General features: G+C 39.5%; 1 protein-coding gene across 1 annotated transcript; it reads right to left on the bottom strand.

Moving 5' to 3' along the window:
* Positions 1 to 818: 818 nt before the first annotated feature.
* Positions 819 to 18,906, bottom strand: STEAP4 (STEAP4 metalloreductase; the record flags this gene model as incomplete). The annotated part of the gene is made up of 5 exons (XM_084205434.1): positions 18,811 to 18,906; positions 4,660 to 5,115; positions 2,810 to 3,337; positions 2,085 to 2,249; positions 819 to 1,088 (listed from the first exon to the last, which is right to left on the bottom strand). Exons 2-5 carry the CDS (start codon positions 5,113 to 5,115, stop codon positions 819 to 821), a joined length of 1,419 nt encoding a protein of 472 aa, XP_084061560.1. The 5' UTR covers positions 18,811 to 18,906.
* Between the last annotated feature and the right edge of the window lie 3,480 nt (positions 18,907 to 22,386).

The raw sequence follows: 22,386 nt of genomic DNA, 5'->3' as shown, positions 1-22,386 counted from the left end.
TACACAAAAAAATCACAGATCATTTTTTGCCTATACTTGAAAAGCTGAGGCTTGTAAGCACTTCTCACATCTCTGCCATTTTGATCTCTACTCCTTCTCCTTGCCCCTGAATTTCTGGTAGAGCAGTACAAGCAAAGATTCAGCAGTCCTTGACCCACACACTTTGAACATCAGGGTTCCTGTGCATAAGCCAAACAAATCTTACTCAACTATCTCTAAGGCATCAGCATAGCTTTCTCCTTGGATCAGATATTAATGGAGGATACACAATGCTGGGAGGCAAAGCTCTATTCCTTAGCTAGCATCCATCATTCCCCTGTTCTGTTGGTGCTGGTGGCTTCTGGGGTTAGAAACAGGGAAATGTGTGGAAACCCATGCGGGTGTGCATATGGCTCTCTGTGGATATGTGTAGGTGCACGTAGAGCTGAGTCCTGATGGGCAGGACAAGAAAGAGGAGCAAACACTGTCTAACACAAAAGGTTTCTGTGGTTCTGCTCGGCTCTGGAGGAGTTCAGGACGACAGAAGAGGGACATGGAACAGCACCTACTTCTCACGTACCCTTCTTAGGATGGAGGGTAAATAGGCAAGGGGAAATAAACAAAGTGAAAGAGAGGGTCTGCACCTGTGTGAAAGCATGCCTGGGGTGCAGAAACTCACTGGCCTCATTTGTATTTAAAACTTGTCATTGGGCTGACTTTGTTTTATACAGAGCCTGGCCAAGTTTTCACTTTTTGTCTCCCTTTCCAGATAGAGTAGGCTTAAGACTTAATTTTGATATGCCCTCATAATATTTTTTTAATAATACAGTGTAGTCTAATTATACAGCAGACTTGTTGATAATGTAATTTGACTGTTTTGAGTATTTGGGATTTCTCTCCCAGCCCTGCCGAATTTGTGTGAGAGGTTTGTCTACACAAGGAAATATCAGCACAAATTTGACAACCAGTACAGCACATGGAACAATGAGGGAGAGGATATAGATGTTTGGAAGATACCACTTATATGCTGATGGGCTCAGGAACCATTTTCCACCATAAACCAGCGTGTGTGCAGTGCAAAAAATCAGTGCCAGATATCCCAGTTTGGACTAAAGGAGAAAGAAGGAAAAAAAAAGGAGGAAAGAAATGGAGGTTAAAACAATAAATTAAACCAGAAAATATGCAGATTTAAGGACACAGTAAGATTTGTGGCATGTGCCAACTTGGGGACTTGTGAAATGAAACTGTTTTATATAGCATAATGGCTCTTATTAATTTTTTTAAATCAATTGAAATGTATATAGATTAAATAGTTTGGTTTTTTCTCCATCAATAACCCTTATAATTTTTCCTAGCTCACACATACTGCCTAGTAGCTGTCATATTTGTGAAAAAGCAGAGAAAATGCTGACATTCAGTGGAAAGATTAAAGATTTTTTTTATGCTCTAGTGCTAATCCATCCAGAAGTATCATACTGTGCAAGTTTTTTGCCTTGATAAAACATTCATTGATAGTAATTTCCCCTTCTCTTGCCTCCCCTCCAGCCCAGCTCCTGCAGAGGCACGGCAGCTTGCACCAAACTTCCTCCGAATGGAGAGCTGAGATTATAGTGTTACCAAGGGCAGCCTGTTTACAGTCACAGCAGTTTTTACAGTCTGCAGAAATTGCAGATTCTCTTTAGATGCTTGGCATTGAGAAGATTTGAGTTATAAAGTAATTTTCAGATCCATTTTAAGTGAATTATCTTGTGAACAAAAAAAATTAACCCAATAAAATGGCTAAATTATTTTGTGACTTAGTACAATTGTGGAACTTGATGTAAAAGTCAGCTTTCTGTTTTTCATTTAGGAGCTCACATCTTCCCAGCTTTCTCTTGTTAATGCAGTAATCCCAGTGGTACCATAAGCAGCCACCAGAGCAGTTGTGAGTTTTTACAGCTGTATGGCCATGTAGATGTTTTTTTCACTGTGTGATGGTGGATAATGCACATTTAGAGATAATAATGGAGGAAAGCCATAAGTCTTTAGTAAACATTCCCATGGCCACTGTTGACAAGGGAAGGAGGTGTTTTTAGAAGAAGGTTTTTTAGAGATGGTCTTCTTACCTGAACAAATCGAAATTCTCTCCAGTTGACATTGTTGCTGACTGAAGGCAAGGAAGTTATTCCCAGAAGAACAAATAAAAAAAATCCTAAAATTCCCAAAGCCAAATAAGAGTCACTAAGCCAGGCAGTAGTGTGGTCGAGTGGTTCAGTTTTATTGTTCAGTGCCTGAAGAAAAGAAGACCAGGTGTATTTTAGTGATAGTAGTTTTAGCACCAATAAGGAGAAAAAGTTTCCTTACAGGTGAGTAGGAGATGAATAAACATTAACTCTCTGATTATCAGAGATTTACTTTGAATGCCTGCTCAAAAAGCAGCAGAAGAATTATATTACATATAGATTCCATGTAACTGTATTTGAGGTATATATTTTACTGTTCTGTAGACCTGTTGAAGAGAGGTATGTGATCCTTTGTTAAGTAAGATCAGAAAGTCATAGTATATTATATTCCTGAAGGTATATGAAGAAATTGTGTTTACATTTTCCCTAATTATTTTATTAATATGTCAGCTATCTAGGAGGAAGACTGAGGCCAAAAATCCCCTCAGCTCAACATAATATCAACAAAATATAGATACATCAATGTGTGAAAGAAGCAAAAGCTAGGAATATTACTCTGTTTTAAAGAACATTGGACTGTCCACATGGATTTCTGAAGCTCCAGGTAGATGGTAGTATTTCAACAGGGCCAGAAGAAAGGAAGACACAGAGCAGGGAACAAAATTTACCTGGGAGATGATTCCTTTGCCGGTTCTCCAACTTGCGAAGGCGCGCATTGGAGTAACGAGAGTGAACACAACATGCAGGGAAGCAAATGCCAAGGCTATTAGTCCAAGCTGTTTCCTACACAGCATCCATTTGTCCAGCCAGTCTGGGAAACGGCGGTACTTGGTACCTCTGTACAACTGAATAATTGCAGCAAATATACCAGGCAGATACACCAAGGCGAGAAGGATGAGTGCCATCACAGGGCAGACCCGATTTGGAATGGTAATTGCAATAAAAAATGAAAAGTTATTGTTTTCATAAATATAAGTGTAAATTATATCAAGAGCCACACAGTAGAGGAAGAAGAATGCAGTTAGGCCAAGGGACAAAAAGATGGGAAATCTCCACATTGGAAAGAGTTGCAGAGGGTAATTTTCTATTTCCTGAGCAGCCAAGAGGGATCCCTTATCTAGTGGAGTAAGACCCAGTGCATGAACAATATTCATGACCATTTGTTTAGCTTCCACATCATCTCCACAGACAAACACCTGCAGACAAAAACAAACAGAAGTTTTTTTTTTTACAGATTTTGGTGACTTTCTCTACTGCCGTCCTGCCTGGACAGTAAGCACAAGCTTCCTTGGCTGCTTCTTTGCTTACTTGGCTTACTGCTGACCCTAATTAACATAGGCAAAAAAGTACCCTATAGGTACTTTTGGCAAACAAGTCAAGGAACTTTGAATATGATTCTTTACTTTAGGGAAGAAGATTGTTTCAAGTGGTAAAATTTTATATTTGGAAAGAACAATGTATAACAGGCTTAGTATATGTCTTTGAGTAAAAGACTTGACATACTTTTCTGAATATCTGCAAGTAGTTTGTAAGCACAAGATTTTATAGGGCTAAATTGAAGCAAAATTTTCAATAGCATTAACTAAGAGCAAAATTGCTGCTGTAGTGGTCCATAAATACTCCAGGGAAGTGAGGACAGAGATCTTTAAAACACGATTTGCCTGTCACAAAAGTAAATATTAGTTCTTTCCAGGTCTAGTAAAATAGTGAAGAAATCATCTTTTCTGTGAGTGTGTAAGACAATATAGTCCTTTTGGAACTGGGAGAAAGGGGGCAATTTCTGCTTTTGTTGAGATGGTGAGGGTTTATAGAACCTTGGCTTGGAATCCCTTGGGTCTCTAGCCAAAACCATTTATCTGGCAGCAGAGAGCAAAGTTAGTAATGCTTTGAGTAGGTGGATGATTTCATGTGATGTACAAGAGCACTGTCCTTTGAAGTGACAGGGCCTTAAAAAATTATTTATCTGCTTCCTATGGCCAGGTCTGTGCCTGCTGGCCTGTGGTTGAGGAGGTGGTTAAAACAGTTTGCATACACTGATGTTGTGTTAAACTTAGGTGTCAATGATTTAAAAAGCTGTAGTAATTTATTCACCTTTCAGCATACTTCTTTTGTCAACACTCATTGCCATATCACATCCCTTGCCTCCCTTGTTTTGCTTTCTTCATTTTATTCTTGCCGTGAAAATTCCTCCTGTCTCATTTCTGTTTAACTTTAGAACTCTGATGACCAATTGATGTAACACTCCTGATTTGTTGTCTCTTGTAGCTCTGCAATCTTTCTTCCTTTACTTCTCTAGTGTCTCTGAACACCTTTCTGATTTCAGAGGCGAGGTATTTATATTCACTATGAAAAATCCAAAGTAAATTTTAGCTCGCATTTAGTTTGAAATGAGAGATTATAGTGAAAACACCATCTCAACTCCGCCTAATTCCACTGTCCCGGGTGTGTTTTGTGTGGCTGAGAAGAAGCCATGTGATGCATGAGTGTGACAGAGACAGTCCCCGTGGCTCAGCCTTACCTGCCGGCTTGCGTCCAGCGTGCCCGACTGCAAGGCCCAGGCTGACACGGTGTTGAAGGCTTTCACAACCCTACTGCCGGGCAGCAGCTGCGCCAGGTGCTCCGCGTTCGACTCAGGGTACTGGTTCAACTTCAAGTTGTTGCTTATGTCCACCAGGACTTTTCCACGCAGAACCTCTGCTAGTGGCGTAAGGAAGTTGTAATGCTGCCTCTGGATTGCTACAATGATGATGGCAGCTTTCTGTGCTGCCTCTGCGTGGCCCAGCACCTCTGAATCCTTGGGAATCAGGCTGGATATCTGGGTGCTTCGGCTTCCATACACCACTGGGTAGCCAGACTGAATCATCTTATGCCCCAGAGCTCGTCCAAAATCTCCAGTTCCAAATATGCACACTGTCTCTCTTTTGTTAGAAGTGTTAGGAGCCAAAGCCATCGTGTTGGAAGAATTTTTATTCATCTGTTAAAAAATCAAGTAATTGGAACAAACTAAGCAAAACAGCAATCTCTTGGAAATAAAAGGTTTGTATTCACCCTGGGTGTACAAAATAGACGCCTTAGCCTCTTCCTGTCCTTTAATATGATTCCTGCACACTCTTCTGAATACACACTCTCAGAAGATTTATGTACAGTTTTTAAAAAAACATTCTGAATATTCAGTCCTCCATATCTTACAGCACTCTCTTTTCCATTTTATGGATTTTAATGTCCGGCTGAACTGTTTCAGTTTTCCTTTCTCAAAGAGAAAATAGGAGGAAAAGACACAGGAGCACAGAGAGCAAGGGTAGCATACTTTTCAGAGTAATTGCTGCTTACTTATGCTATAGAAAGGCATTGAGGAGAGTCTGTTTATAATCAGATTAGAACCTGGATGCTCATTTTCAAAATACTTTATGAAGGGTTATTATAAAAGATAGCTATAAACCTATCTGTTCTTCTCAGTATTTCCTTAATGCAAATAGTCAGTGCCAGTTTGTTTTATTATTGTTCTTCGATTTCCTGAAGAATGTTCCATGAAGCATTTGGACAGTGGACTTGAATATTTCATGTTGAAAATAGATTTTTGATATTTATATATTACTCATAGTAAAATTCTCTTTGAGGTTTTACCTCTCTTCCTTTATCACTGTACCTGGAAACTTCAAAGTCTTTAATGTATTATCCATGCAATGGCAGTGTGTTCGCTCTGTACTTGCAGAGTGAGACCCATGATACAAATACAGAATCAAAAAGTCTGTTCCATAGGTCTTGCAATAGGTTCACACACTGTTCTCCCTTAATAAAAGGTGGCCTCAGAGCAGAGCACCTATGACATGCAACAGGAGACCCTGGTCTCAGGGTCTGTCCATCAGACAGACCTGTCTGACCCATCTCTTGGGCTGTCCATCAATTTGACACTTAGAGCAGCAATTCAATTTGCAGGAGCCCCAGTTCAATTGTTAAACTGCCTCATAGCTAACTGTCCTAATTAGAGCTGTGGGACCAACAGCTTTTACAATTTGTGAGTGAAACTGTAAGGGAAAAAGAAATGCATGAAATGTTTAGCTAGAACCAAAACAACTTCTTTGCTCCTGTTGTTTATTACCCTTTGCTTACATTCTTCTGTGAAGCACCATTCAGAATGCTGCAATTTATATATACTGCCTTTTAAAACATGAGACGATCTTCACTTTCTTTTGTATTTTACTCTGGTCAGAACAGTTTTTGCTTTTAAAAAATCTGACATGATTTTAAATTATTTGACCTAAAACTTGCATTTGTTTGGTGAATGAAAAAACATCAAGCCTCATCTTCCCCCTACCTGCCATGACATAGGGATAAGAGCTGTGAGTCAAGGATGCAAACAGCTGTGGCCTATGCTTTAGGGTGCAAGCTTTGCTAGCAAGATAGACACGTAAATTCTTATTTTGAAAATCAAATGTGAAGATTTTTTCTTGGACTACTTCTATATGCAGCTATGTAGCCCTCAGCTGGCCTCGGTGTCTGCTGAGCACTGGGGCCAGCTGAGCACTGAGCTGTGGGAGCCCTGGTTTAGAGAGGTGTCAGGACAGTTGCTTCTGGTGATCAGGGAAGGTGAGGATTCAGGCACAGGGCTGAGCACCCGTGTGCTGGAGGATCTGTGTGGCTCAGACAGGTCCCACGGGAGGCTTTGCAGTGCAGCAGGAGATTAACCCTGCCTCTCTGCAGCTGGACTCCCTGTACTTTGACGAGTAGTACACTGAGCATGAAAATGGATCCTCAAAGAGACCCATCGGAATGTGTCTTGCATATTTGTGTGCTCTGACACATGCTTGAAGTTGCAAGGTCCTTTGACATATTTGAAAATCATTCTCTGAGGGCTTTATTAGTGTCCCATGAGGCTCTAATGTGACTAAAGCTATGAAATTCCTTTCTGGGGATAGTCTGTATTTCAAAAAAGAAGAGAAGGGTTGCTTATGTAATATTAATAAATGGTCCAACTCAGTACCTAATAAGACTCAACTGTCTTTCCTTAATTTTAGTTTTTAACAAAGTAGTCTGCTATCTAAAATAAAAATAAAACTTATTTGTAACATGCAATCATCCAGTTGAAAGCATCGGTATTTGTCCTCAAGAAATCCTCAAGTTTTTGCTGAGTGAACTGTGCAATTCATTCTTCTCTCTGATCTAAGGATGGAAAAACCAAAACTCAGACGGATGATGTCAAATATTATATTTGGTAGATCAGTGGAGTTATATTTTGTTTGGGCTCATAAACATATTTAATATAGAAATGGATCCACCAGCAAGAAATAAGTCTGTAAAGTACTTCCATTGTTCACTTATACTGAACACCTCATTTACTAGTGAACACTGAACTTGCTTTGCCAGAGAAGAAGAGGGAGATGAAAAGAAAAAAAATGGAAGAAATGTTTTTTTTTTTCCCCAAAATATGGTTTCCTGAAGTGCTATCTAAGATGTAAAGGGAGTGTAAAAGGCATTGAAAGCTGAAGAGAGCTAAGGTTTTGTTTAGTACTTGTGGTCTAATATAGCTTAATACCATTTTTAACAAGAGAGACAATTTGCTTGAATAAATTGAGCAGAATTCACCTTTTCTTTGTAAGAGATAATAAAGATGCCCATAGCTGTTATGAAAGCACAAATTATATATTAGAAATAAAATATTCACCAATGAAATTTGTAACAAATGCATACCTTCTAAAAAATATAGTAATTAAGTAAATGTTCTCCATAGAACCCTTCTTTTTCTTGCTTTTGACATGTCTTTGTGTCAGCTGGCTCTAACTGAACCAGAATCAGGTTGTAGGCTTGGCAGTGACTGTAGGTGAGTTCAGGCAGTAGGATATGAGCATATAGAGAGTGTATAGGCACATCCTGGCACTGCTGCCTGTGTTTGAAGAAAATGCAGCATCTCATGGCAACTGTGTGGTCTTAGAGTCAAAAGAAGGAAATTGGACTCCCAGATTCATGCCAGCAGTAGCTGGAATCTAAGAAGACAGTAATTTTCTGTAGAACGAGGTGTTTTATTGTGGTGTATCGGCGTGACAGATGGGAAGCAGAAATCTGTCACAAGGGACACAAGGTTTTTTGGTAACTGGGAGCTCAGCCCAAAGGATGGCACTGGGCTGTCACTGAGCAGCCAGTTGCAGTGGGGCTGTGCTCCATGCCCATGGATTATGCTGGGTGCTTTCAAAGCACCAGAAGGAAGCAGAAATACCAGCAGAGAAACATGCAATAATCATTATCTGTTCTTTTACACATGTAGCTGTATATTATCTGAGAAAAAGCCATAGGGATTTGTATGCATACATAATATTTTTCCTTATATCCATCTCCATAATATTAGAGCACTAGTAATGCCTTTTGTTATTTGAAAGATTATCTAGGTAAACTTCTGCAATGATTAGCTGCGTCCTTTCTCCTCTGCATTGTTGTATTCTTCTACACTGATTTATCCTATTTTACGGAAAATGGTGGTAATCTCTGAGTTTTCTTGGTCAGTAAAGATGAAAGGACATGCTGGGAAAAAAAAAAGTCACCTGCAACACTGTCATTTTTCCCCATTGCATAAACACTAAGGGGAAGTGAACAATGGGGAAGGGGAAGGTACAATGTTTAGTTAAGCAGTTATATGCAAATACTTGATTATGTTGGAAATTGAATTAAGACAGGCAGATTGCTTTGCACATGGGAAAAAGGAGGGATATCCTAGCAGAAGCAATACCACAGATGAAGTACAATGCCAAAAGTGAAAAAGTGGAGATGGGATGGATAATGGAAATATCAGAAAGATGTAAAATGAAATGCAAATGGAAAATCAGTGGAATGATTCAAAAGTTAGAAAGACAAGATGAAAGGAGCAGGGAATAGTAATTTTACTATGTAACTTCAAAAAAGGAAAAAACATATTGCTCTGGTTGTGGTCTTAGGTGGCCCTTTCTACAGCAGAATGAACTGTGTTTAAACCAAGTCTGACAGATGCTTCTCTCACCTGTTTGTGAAACCTTCCTGTGTTGTGGATGCTGAAGCTCCTTGCTTACTGCTTTCTCAGCCATTTTATTAGGCAAATTTTTTGTATGAGCAATCTGTATTGCCTCCCCAACAGTAGACACAGCTGTCAAAGGTGTCAGTTTATCCCCCTTCTCTTTGCAGCAGCCTTTGTTGGACATGAAAGCTGTTACTATTTCACCCTTTTCTTCTAGGAATAAAACAGTCCCACATCTTTCCTGCAACTTGTGTTTTGGAGAGTGGTGATCTCTCTCATGGCTTTCTTCTGATGTTTCTAGGCTAAACTGCTCCAACTGTTAATTAAAAGTGTGGTGCTGACTGCAGTACTCTCACAGAGATCTTACCAGACAGAAAAGGATTGCTTTAGTTGCCTCACAGTCCATATGTAATCCTGCTGTCACATTTGTCTCATTCACAGCACAGCTGATTCAATAGGCAGTCAGCTTGTGATGCAATAAGGTGATGAGTGCTTTAACAAGGGGTGTGTGGCAACAGGGACCAAGATGTGGAGTGCAGCACCTGGTGCTGAGCTCATGATTTGCACACCATGCACATGTCAGATTTCCACCTTGGACTGACTTTAGCACTGCAGCCTGCATGCCCACTAGCAGCTGAATGCATTTGGGTCCACCTAAAACACGTCTTCTGGCTCACCTTTTGTGGTAAGGAATCTAGTTTCCTAGATAACCCTGTAGTGTAAAGCAAAGCTTGAAAGTGATGTTCTGCTTCTACATCTGAGCAGAACTGAAATACCGGTGCAAATGTATCCTGTTACACCCAGTCCTTCAATTGTACTTCTCCCATGCCACTTGCTTCATCCTTGATTTTTGTTCTGTTTTCAGAGCTGTATTGTGCACTTGTCCCTATTGAATAGGACCATATTTTTTCAAACTGTAGCTTCAATTTGTCAAGATTATTCTGATTTCCAGGCTGTCCTCTAACTTCCTTGCAGCCCTTTTCAACTTTGTCAGATTGTCAGCTTTAATAAGTAGAATGTCTATTCTGTCATTGATGCCATTTAATGAAAGGAATAGGAGTTTTGCCAGGAGAAACCCCCTGTATATCTGCAGTAAATGCAGTCTTCTATTTTGACAATGGTTAATGGAAGGACTGAAAAATGTTTCTTTTGCTAGTTCCACAGAACTCTACTTGTATTAGTGTAATCTAAATGGCATTTTTTAAGTTTGCTTTTTTCATTTTTTCTAACATTTACCATACTAAAAAATTTGCTTGTGTCAAGTTGTATCACTTCTGTGATTCACGAGGTCTGTGATCCTTTTATAAGAAATAATGGGGTTTGTTTGGAATCTCTTATTCTCGATTAATCCATGTGTCTGTCATCTGTTTCTTTCTTATTTTCTATTTGCTTCCTCTATTTGTTTGAGAATTGCATTTCAATGGATTTTTTAAAAGGGGCATACTTCTGCACCTCCTCTTCTGTCGTACATTTAAAATAGGTGTTATTACCTTTCCAGTCTTTCAAAACTTTACCTCTTCCACACAATTCTTAAAGACAGTATTTACAAGTGTGGAAATGCTTCAATTATCACCTAAATGGTATGAGATGAATTCCATCAGCCTCGCTGATCTCAGGTCATTTAACTCACATAAGCATGGCCTAATCTCATTCTTCTGTCATTTAGCAAGTGTTTCCAGCTCTTTGCTACTGATGTAAACCCTTCTGTCATGGTTGACCCCTCCAGTGAACAAAAACAAAATAGCCATTTACAGAGTTGGCTTTCTTGGAGTCACTAGTCAATAGTTCCCCTCAGTTGAGTGGTGGATCAATTCTCTCCTTGATTTTTCTTTAACAGTTTATGTTTTTATAAGAAAGTTTTTGTTATTCTATATGTACCTTACTAATTATATTTCTTTTTGTGCTGTGACTTTTCAAATCATATCAACACAATGGCACAATTCTGTGCTTCTCTGTAGATTTTGGTTTACGTGTGTTATTTGAATATGAAGTTTTGAAGAACTGACGGCTCCAGCCACATGACTCTCTTATGGCAGTCCTTGCTCTGCATTGCAATCTTTATGTTTCTGCTTTTAACAGAGTTTCTTTAAGCTGCTGCCAATCTCCTGACCTATATTTCTTCTCAAATTGTACTTCCCATGTAACATCACCTTCCCACCTTCAGGATCTAGTGTACTCTGCTTGCTATTCTGCTCGGGGAACAAATCCATTTTTGACCACTCGATATTTCTTGGTTGCCTGTGGTGTCTCCAAGCTGTGACAGAACCTCTGTATTTTCCCCTCTTTGTCCTCAATCTTTTATTTGGATTATATCCTTTTATCCCTTGATTCAGGGCAAAATTTTAGAAGACAAAGGAGAATACAAGGACTATGAGAAGAGAAAAGGCCAAAGAAATTTGACCTGTTGCCATGTAAAAGAAAGGTTTATAAGTAGGTTATGGTAGGTCATGGTGTTGTCTACTGTAGAAACTAGTGCCAAGATTTACAGCCCTGGTCCATTTATATTTCTCTTTTTTTTTTTTTTTTTCTTTTTAAGCTCATTGCCAGAATCTTAATCCCAAAGGTGTACATAAGGATTATACACACAGCAAATATGATGGGCTTTTGACTGTAAAAATGATGGGTCAAAGGCCTTCTTTTTATGTAAACTAATTATTTTTACTCCTCTTTCCATGTAAATAACAGCAAGGATTCTATTACTCTGTGCACATAATAGAGAGTGTTAGGGATGGGAATCACCTTTCAGAAGCAGCTTGCCATTGCCCTAGTACAGTATTCTGGAGGCAAATAAAAGTTCTGACTTAATACAGCTTGCTCATTATATAGCATGCTGAGTGTAGATTCATATGTGTGAATTCATATATGGTTGTACAGAAGTCATGACAACAGTATTGAGTGTATATTCCAGTGATTCTTTGTAGTAGAATTTGGATATGAAATCTGTTTTCTAAGTTCACCTGTCCAGGAAAACTTTGTTTTTCCTTATTTCAAAAGGGTTATTATTCTATAATGATGGAAAGACACTTGGATTGACAGATAGGAGCTTATTAAAGTGAGTCCGTTGCACAGACTCCTGCTTTGTCTTTTAATTTATGTAATTTACTCAAAAGGTGCATATTAGATAGTAACGCCCTAATACAGTAAAATAATTTATAGTAGCCTATTAAATATAGTACAAAAAGAGAGAAATTCTACAAGAAATTTATTTCTTGTATAAGTAGTACTGCATCTTTGGAATACTTTATGAAGTATTTCACACATGCTTAATATACAGTAATCCTGTTGTAATGTGGAAAACAGGTGAAATGAGATTTAGAAATTGTCCTCAGAAAGACAGGTACACTATTCTGAGGCAATCCCATTTACTTAAAATTTAATTTTACTGTTTCCACAGAGAGAGAAAGAAGACATTCTATAACAAAAAATGTTTCTTACAAGATGACATCTGTGCAACCAAATCTGCCCTAAAATACAAATTGCATTTTCTGTTTCTTGATACACCTAAAGCTAAAAGGCATGTGACTGAACTACTGTCCCATGATTAATCCAGTACTTAAACACACCAAGAAAACAGCAGAATAGCTCCAGCAAACTTATTACAACAAATTATGCATGAATTTTCTTTCAAGTAAGTGAATATCTGCTGTTCTTCTCAGCAGAAAATCCTGCGCTCCAAGTTTTGACAAAGCTGATAAAAAATAATTTTTTGAGACAATAAATCCTCCTATGGAGGACACTGCATTTCCCACATCTTCACTTTTTATCAGGAGTACACTAAAACTGCCTGGAGGCTCTTCAAGCAGATGAAATATAGTCCTAAATAGATGTGCTTAATGTTGTCTAAATCATAGCAAAATACTGAGAGGGCTGGAAATCTCACCACCTCCAGCTGCTCCCATAAACACGTAATACGCAGCTATAACTTGAGCAATTTCCTCAGTCTCTTCAGGGCTGTTGTTTTAGTTTGAGGCTTGTAGGTACTAAGCTTTAATCCAGCCTATTCAACTGCAAGAAGAATGAAAATATTTCTTAAAACACATGAAGGTGAGCAAGTGTGAGGGAGAGAGAGACTTGCCTACAGTGCAGGGACACTGGGTTTATCCCAGCTGGCCCAGGAGATGTTCTGAGGCCTTGAAATCCATGCTTGAAGATCCACCAGGCATGGAGAAGCACCTCTTGGATTCCTGCCGAGGCACTCCCTCGCTGTGAAGCGATTTTCTTGAGCATCTTTCATCTGCCATTTAGAGACAGTAACAAATAGCTGTGTCTCACAGAGAAATAACACTAGAAATAATGAAGCCTGACTTCCTAGGGGTTTGTGTTTCTTGGCTGATTACAGGCGCTGATTGAAACTGTTTCTAATCACAGGAGATGACTCCTAAAACATTTATTCTAGTGGATTTTAGGTATTTCAAATGTATATAGTCACATTATAGTCTTTCATTTTTCAGGACTCTTCTGTGGAGTCTTCAGCTGCCCTCTGTCATGCTACATGAGAAGAAGCAAGCGCTCTGCCCTTCTGGTATATTTGTTTGAAATCATCAGTAAAAAATTGATAGAGGAAGACACATAAATGTGAGACACTCACATACCTCTGCATGAGTGAGAGGATTTCTCACTTCCCACAGAAGTCAAGCTAAAGTAGTGGACACCCCAAAACTTTGCAAAGTACTCACACCCAAATGCATGTCTGCACCACCAAAAGAGAAGGAAGGGAGTGGAGCAGTTTTGACCCAACATCATTGTGGTCTTTTGACAGTAATGGAGAATGAGGAGGGGAGGTTACTTGGGAGGCTTTTACTGACAGCCATCAGTGCCTTGCAGTGAGACTGGAATTAGCTGAAATTAAACCTGCAACCTACCAAAACCAGACCTTCTGGACACTAAAAACATGTTCATGCCACATATTTATTATGAGCCCTGGGAGAGCATGAAAAGCCTGACTCTCTTCCCATTTACACTAATGAATTCTTGATTTGCAGTTCTCTTGCTTTTGGACTGGGTTACACAAGTGGGGAAATGAAGCCCTGTTGTTTTGTTCCACTTTTCACAAAAGAAAGGGCAAGGTGGCTGCAGTGTTGCAACAACAATGTTCTTGGCTGTCCTACACTCTTAGAAATCTGAGAAGTGAGGAAATGATGAAAGATTTAAGGAAAGAGAGCATGGATATGAAGTTTTCTTGCCAAAACAAATAAATGTGGATTTGCAACATTTTGGGAAAGAGGCCAAGCAGATTTTACAGAAAGCTCGTTAATCTATGCTTAAAGACATATGATTGGACAATCCAAGACAGTGGATAACTCATCAGTTCCCTTACTCACTTGATGGGAAATGTACTAATTGTATTTATTTGCTCCTTTTGGTTTCCTTTCTTTATTTTATGGGGACTTGAACATTTTCCTCTCATTTCACTGAATCTGAGTGGCATCTGCAGAGACATGCCTGCCTCCAGGACAAAACGAACATTGATATTTTCAGAAGAAATTATTTCTCAAAAAAACCCCCAAAACACACCAACCCAAAATACCCCAAAAACAAAAGGAAAAAAAAAAAAGAGTGAGATAGATATTATAATATGCTGTTGCATTTTTCAACATGGGAAAATTCTTTTCAGACAATCTTTTAAATACTTGTCAAGATGGAAGTTCCCCTTCTTACTGAGCTGCTGATTTCAAAATTCTTTAAGCAATAACCTTAAGTTACAGGCTTTGAAAATTAATTGCTGAGAAGCCTGAATGTAGAACCTTGCTCTTAAAATCGAAAAACAGAACCCCAGCAACAGGATTAGTAAAAAATTGACAGAGATGTTCAGGGCAGCATCCTATACTGGGTAAAGGAAAGGTTTAGGGCTTATGGGGTTTTTTTGGACCAAAGCACCCTTTGAGTTCAGCCCAGGTTTTGCAGATGTGCGAGCTGCTGCTGGTGATTCCTGCCTGGCAAGCAGGGGTGGGTGTGCACACCAGGGAGTCATTAGCTCCTCTCCCAGCCCAGATGTTGGTACAAATGACATCTCTCTGCCAGAGTACTGCCTTGGGGCACTGCTTTTGGGGCACAGCACTGCCACCATGTTGCTTACAGGGCAGCCAGAGTTATCCTGACCTACTGCACGGGGGACAGGAGCCCTTACAGAACATCTCAGACAAATCCCTGCTGCATGTGCCCTATTACACAGGGGTCTTCAGAGACAATTCACCCTGATTTCTGTCTTCTGCTTGCTCCTGGGTCTGAGACCTACCCCCATTTCCTACCCCTGTGAAATATGTGGGGTTTAGGCAGAAGTCACTCTTGGTTCTGCATGTCAAGATCATGCAATAATCAAAAAAAGGAGTGAAGGAAAAAAAGGATATTTGGAACAGAGACAAATTAAAAGATTTTTACTAAACTTAGCTGAAGAGCGAAGAAGAGGGTGCCAGGAGGTAGGAAATAGTGTCATGCTGCTTCTGTAATTGCCTAATTGGACAAAATAATTCCCTCCTGCAGGGTGACCCTCTCTTGATATCCAGCAAGGAAATGCCATACAAAATAAGGAACTTAGTTTTCTGAATAAACTCATTGTCTTTATTGAATTACCATTTTATGCTATTATGATTATTGCACAATTATCCACTTTTTGTGAGTACTCATGTATTTTTACATATTTCCTGCTCTCACAGTCATCATAGCATGGGACCACCCCAGGGAAATCATTTGTCAAACTATCTTCTGCTTTAATGATGCCAGAAAGTGTTTTGCTCTTTGGCAATCAACTTCTCCACTTAATTTCTTAGCTCTTAAGGCTTGTTTATCTAGAGGCCTCCAGAAACTTGCTCACATAGTTGACATGACTAAAGGTGGTAGGCAGCAATAAAACACTTTGATCCCAGTCCTCAGGTGCTGTAAATTGTCTGACTTGGATGGCTGAGCCTTTTCACCATTGATCAAGCAGTTTGTAGCAGATTATTAGAATTGAGCACCTTTGAAGTGCCAAGCTATATGAACTCTGGAGCAGTTCATGTTTCAGAACTCAAATCAAATTTATTAATATTTGAATTTTTTAGGGATATTGTGCTGCTTATGAAGGTGGTTTTTCTGTACATTATTATTTGTCCTGGCGAGGCTTCTTCACTTGGGAAAAAACTCATATAGGGAAATTATCCACAGCTAAGAGCCTGTCCTCGCTCCTGATTTAATCTTAACCTCATGTTTTCAAAGACAGTCATGGGAACTGCATGTCCCAGTGGAAGGTTAGACCTAGCCTTGCTGCTGAGCCAGGCTGATCTGTGCTGCTGAGCCAGGCTCTGCCAGTGCAACAAACAAGGCAGCCCAGCTGAGCATCAGAAGAGCAGTCCCAAACCAGGCAGCCTGAGCCTGTCCCTGGCATTTCTCTGGCAACCCCACCAGCAGAGGCAGCGCTCAACAGTTTAGTAAAGTAAAAACAACAGCTGGAAGTCTATAAAAGGTGTGTGAAAGTCACACCTTCGCAGTGGTGCATCCAGGGCTGTAGTCAGCTGTCACTATGAAGTCAGGAGGAAGCTCTGCCACCCCTCTAGTGAACACTCTTGCTGGCAGCTATGCCCTGTCTCCAAGGAGCACCAGTATAACCAGTGCTCACCCGAGCTGCTGCCCAGCACAGTGCCAGCACCCTGCCCAGACCTCCTCAGCTGGGAGGACAAAGCTGTTGGGAGCCCAGGAAGGGCTCCAAGGACATTTGGGAGTGCACGTACTTCTCACAGCCCTGCCTACAAACATATAGTGAGTGAATTAAATGAGTATCTTATTGACAGTGCTCTCACTAAGGGGAGTACATGTTGGAGAAGTTTTTAAAAAGAAGGCAGTATCTGGTTCTAAACAGTGGTGTTAAAAGAGCTAAAAAAATCCCCAGTATTTTGTTTTGGAGCATACAGGGACAAAAAGCTCCCCACAACCGAAATGCAATAAGCATTTAAATGTTACATTTAAATACCTGGCTCTACGTTTTCTTCCCAAAACCTGGCTTTTGAATGTCAAAGTCAATATACATGAAAATCTGAATAGAATAGAAATAAAGTCAAAATGCCAATGCCTCTAAAAAGTCCCACAGAAAACAAGATATTGAAAATCTTTCAGTTCCACTCTGCTAGTTCAGCAACCAAGATGAGAACCAAAGAAATGTTGGCTCAAATCTTGAAGTTACCAAATAAATAATTTTGAATAAGAAATAGACTAGGGAGCAGTGAAAGAGACCTTAAAATAATTAGATTTTAATTACTCTGCCTGAAAGCCTCATTTGCTGCCTGTATTTTTGAGAGACTGGGTTTATAGGGAGCACCCAACACCCACCCTGATGGGGTTTTTACTTTAGGGTAGCTCTGGTCTGGTCCTGTGAGCTCAACTGCAGTGAGATTGTTTTGTTTCATCCATGGGCAGCCAAGATTGCATGTCCCCAGCTGCCCTGCAGGGTGAGACCCCGAGGGACAGATACCTGGTGGATGGAGAGCAGCAGGTTCATCCCCAAGTGAGCTCCTGCTCTGAAACCAACTACTAGTGTAGGCTACACACTTTGCTCATAATTTCTCAACACAAAGTAGAACTTCATCTAATTATCATTTCTGCTTGTAACTAGGAGAAGTAATTAAAAAACATACCATCTGCCTCAAAATGTACAAATATGAAAAGCGCCTAATATATTTTTATGAGAAAAGTCCAATAGGGAGGAGGAAAACAGTGATACTTGATTTCTCAATGACTATTGCAATATTTTGGTATGTAGTTACAGTGCTACTTCATGCTAGTCTAAATCATTGCTATTAACAAATCTGGGAGCTTCAGAAAGGCCACATCCAAAAAAGAACTTTCATCTTCCACTAATTGCATCATTTTATGAAGTCTTAACAGACTTGAAAAAATTGGCCTACAGTCTGAGTGACAGTTTGTGTTACAGATTTAGAGAGGATATGAAATTTTCCTATATCAAAGCTGAAGAGCAGTTCTGACAGCTGCAAATGTTCTCTGAATTAATAATGTGGAGCTGGTATAAGACAATATTTAAGAAAAATCCATTTCTTTCTGCAGCATTGAAGCCCCTTGCTTATAAAATATTAAACAGGATTAAAATTGGTATGCTGCTTGAATGGAAAGAGAAAACTTGAAATCCACATATGAATCCAGAAGTAAAAATAATCATTAGTTCCAACTTTTATTAGTGATAACTTATAATTCAGGGTAAAACAACACCCTGCCCTTGCTGCTAAAATTCAAAGCAATATCTTGGCTCTGGCAAAGGAAAGAAAATCCACTTTCTAGCTTCATTATTTAAACCTCACTGACCAATCCTTATTTGCAGAAGCTTTCTTCACTGTAGCTATAACAAAAACCTCTGGAAGAGTAAATTTGTCTGCTATTTGCTATGTAAGCTCTCTGAATATTAACTGACAATTCTGAAGTTCTGGTTTGTCCTGAAAAATAAAATTACTTTCTTATTTCTCAGTGCTTCCTTACATCAGGTCTTAGTTACAAATAGATTGTATAAGGTTAATAAAAACCCAGGAGACATGGCCTGGCTTTCTGGTCTTTTTGTCTAGCAGAAGATAGGCTGGGCTACAATTTCATCAAGAGACTTAAAAATTTAACCTCAAACCCACCTAAACTTCTCAGGTTGACAGTTTAGCCATTTTTCTCCCCATTCTCACCTGCAGGAATGAGAGAAGCCTGTGTCATCTGTGTAAAGCTCACCTGTGCACTCAACCTGATGCACTCCCCCTAAGCAAGCCAGCGCTTTCCCAGCCGGTGAGATGCTCTATGTGGACCAAGGGAAACCTCAGGAGCTGCAGAGAGGTCCCACTGCCTGGAGCAGACACAGAAACCCTGCCAGCCCAGCTGGTATTTATTTAGAGGGAGCCAGGGTGAGTGTACAGGGCAGGAATATGCGAGGGGATGTTGCAAGCCTTTTCTGTCTGCGCAGGATGAAAGAACTTCCCATCAAAGTCCCAGGGAAAGTCCCAGCCCCTGTATTTACAGCTGAGGTGAAGCTGTGGTTGCTTTTATCGTGCTGGCACTGACTTGCCCCTTGGCTATTGGCCAGAGCTAAGGTTTGGTTGCCTTTCCCCACTCTTGTAAGACTAACCAGAATTGCATAAACCAGAAGTGTTGTAGAAGCACAACAACAAATATTTGCTGGGAAGGAAAGCTGCTTTTCTGTGTCTTGGCTCTTCTGTGCCATTCCACCTGTAGGTAAGGACAGTAAGATTGCCACATTGGGATGAAAGGAATTTGGCATGGGGTGGTTGAAAGTAGCTGATCTCTGAAATTCTCGGGATATTCTTGGTAAGTGCAGCTATCCTGAGGTGCCAGGGTCTGTGATGGATAAGTGTTGAGAGATGAGTCTTTGAGGGACAAGCCACCGTGTAGATGTGAATTTTGTGATGTTACATATCTGTTTGAAATGGGACATCATTCAAAACAGATGACTTGAGCATCATTGAACTAGATCAAAATCCAGATAAGAGCAAGGGGCTAAGAAAGTCCCACTAGCACTGAAATTTTGTAAGTTTGAAAAATTACTTGAAGAGGGATTTAAATAATATAGCATTTCAGACTTGCAAACAATTTCTGACATTAAAGAGGAAGATAGTAAAAGAAAAATATTTTTACACAATCTTGACTATGGGAAGTCTTTTACTGGAAACTTATTGGAAAAACACCCTAAGAAGAAAGAGTCATAAAATATATAAAACACTGAAAAATTTCTAAAACCAGAAAAAAAGGACTATAAGAAGCTTCATTCAGAACAATCTGTGACTGCACTAAGGCTGAAGAAAGTATATTTGAGAGTTTGAGTTCTAGAAAAGAGTTTAGGTCATGTTTGAGATTTAGGAATAGCCTGTGTCCTTTGTACACTGTGATAAAAAGCATAAGCCAGTTTGATGCCTGAACTATTGGAAGAAATCCAGGAACTGAAAAAGATGATATCACTTTAAAAGAGCTTGTAAGATTCAACCTGGCATGTGCAGGGTGTATGACCTGGCCCAGAATGTCCAATGAGGCAGTGGATGTGTCTGGGGGTAACCAGGGCGGTATTAATTTTTAGGTGACCCCTATATGAAATTCTGCCAGGAATTGTGTTTTACACTTAAATTAAAAGGAATGGAGAGGAAAATAGTTGACTTGCAGAGTTTAAAAGCACAAGGCTATGCCCTCAAAACTTATATGAGAAAGAAATGCACAAATTCCTAATAGATGGGAAAAAGGGCAAGTGCAGTGCAATTCAGTGCATCAAATTGATCTAAGTTCCTGTAATAACATGATCAAAAAATCTGAAAATAATTTGATTCTATTTTCCACTGGATAAATACCTGGTGAATACTAAAAAAACCCAGGAAAGTATGGAGTTGTCCAACATATCTTGCACCTATGTGATCCCTTCACATTGTAAAGCAATGCTTTAAAGAGCAGCTGAATATGCTCATTGCTCTGGTATGACTGGAAGAACAGACAAAATAATTCTTGTAATTATAGAAAAGATGAATAAAACTCCTTGTTTATCCATTGATGGGCCTGAAGAAACAAAAGAGGTCTGTGACAGAGGTTCTGGTGGCTGTTCATACTAGCAAAAATGAAAGAGGGTTTTTGAAAATTTTTTGAAATATTTGTGAGCTGCACTCTTTTCTCAGATGTGTATTTAGGCTGCATTTAGCAGCTGAGGAAAATTGTGATGAATTTTGCCAACCTTTCAGGTTAGTAAGATTTATACAGATGACATTTAGATTTGATGAAAAAATACTGCCTCAGAGTAGACATGGAAAGAGACTGTGCTTCTGGGCTGAAGGTGGACAAGCAACAATGTAAAAACCATGTAATGCAAATAACAACACACTAGAAAAAAGTTGGCACAAACCAAAGTAAATCACCAGAAAATATTCAGCAATTTGTGTTCTCCAAATGTATTTGGGTGCTGAATTATAAAGAGAAATGCATACCTACCATAACTTCTTGAGAGCACTGTCATGATCATCTTACATGTAATTATTGAAGAAAATGAGAAACAGGAGGAATTAATTAGATATTTCAGAGTTTAAAGTAAATTTTCCGTGGAGGATTTCAGGGCAAATGCTGATGAGGTCATTTTAAACAGTGTGGAAAATGAAAAAAAAAAAAAAAAGAGACTGCAGTAGTTTATGATTTAACAAAACTTTGGTGTACTCATAGGGGAAAAAAAAGGATTTAATCTTAGTCATGGAAATAAACAAACCCATACATTTTTATTTACTGAAGGCCAGTGCTGTTTGAAACTGATTATAAATCATAAGGAATTACCAAACAAAGCCTGGCCAGTGGCCATTTTTCATTATGGAGTTATGGAGTGTTTCTTTTTTTCAGTTATGGAGTGTGACTTGCAGCTTCAATATATTCTTGAAACTGCAGGCTGGATTTCTAGAGCATTTGACAATGGAACCAAGCCCAGAGAGATATTTGCTCATCACTCCTATTGCAACAATAGTTACTGAGGCTAAGATGCTTCAGAAAATTGCTCATATCATTGAATGCAAGATTGAATTTAGCCTAAAAACATGGGAGTGGTGAACTTGAAAGCACTACTGGGGAAGATTTTCCAAAGCATATGTTCCAAAAATTTCAAGATTCAAATGCATAAGGAGAAGGCCAGGGACGTGGGAGGGCTGTGCTCTGCTCTTGTCCCTCTCTCACACTTCACCCTTCCTTTTTTGGTTTTTTTTTTGTAATTTTTTAAAATTAATTTTTTAAAATTTGTTGTTTCCTATCATCACTTGTGTGTGCTCATTTTTTTTTAGGGAAAAGGAAAAAAGAGCAATGGTGTTACAAAGCTGCATGATGTCTGTAGGAGGTTGTTTCCTCAGGCTCATAGTTACAGTGCAAGAAGAGATGACAACCTTCTAAAAAAGCCCAGAAGGGAAAAAGAGGCACAAAGCCTGTCACTTTGTGCTGTGAAATCTCCATCAGACAGCAAACTCACCCTGGGACCAGGGAGACCCAGGACACTCAGCGGGGATGGTGCCCCTGAGAGAAGCAGTCCTGGTGCCCTAGGGGAGCCAGCGTGCCACAGGGACACCACAGGGCACCTCAAAGGCTGGTGGCAATTTACTGATAAATGCAGCCTCGAGGCTTCTGATAAACATTTGTATCCCTCTGTTCTGTCCCTGTTTGAAATATACTTGGTTTTATGTTTTCCTTGGCAGGAAAGGTACAGCCTTGGGAATATACATTAAAGTTTTAGCATGTGAAAAAAAAAAAATAAAATCTGGTGATAGCTTTGTAAAGCCTGCCTTTGCTCTG

Source organism: Fringilla coelebs (assembly GCF_963513975.1).
Source record: "Fringilla coelebs genome assembly, chromosome: 1".
Taxonomy (NCBI): domain Eukaryota; kingdom Metazoa; phylum Chordata; class Aves; order Passeriformes; family Fringillidae; genus Fringilla; species Fringilla coelebs.
Note: the sequence above shows the minus strand (reverse complement) of the source record. Positions and strands in the feature narration are given on the sequence as shown.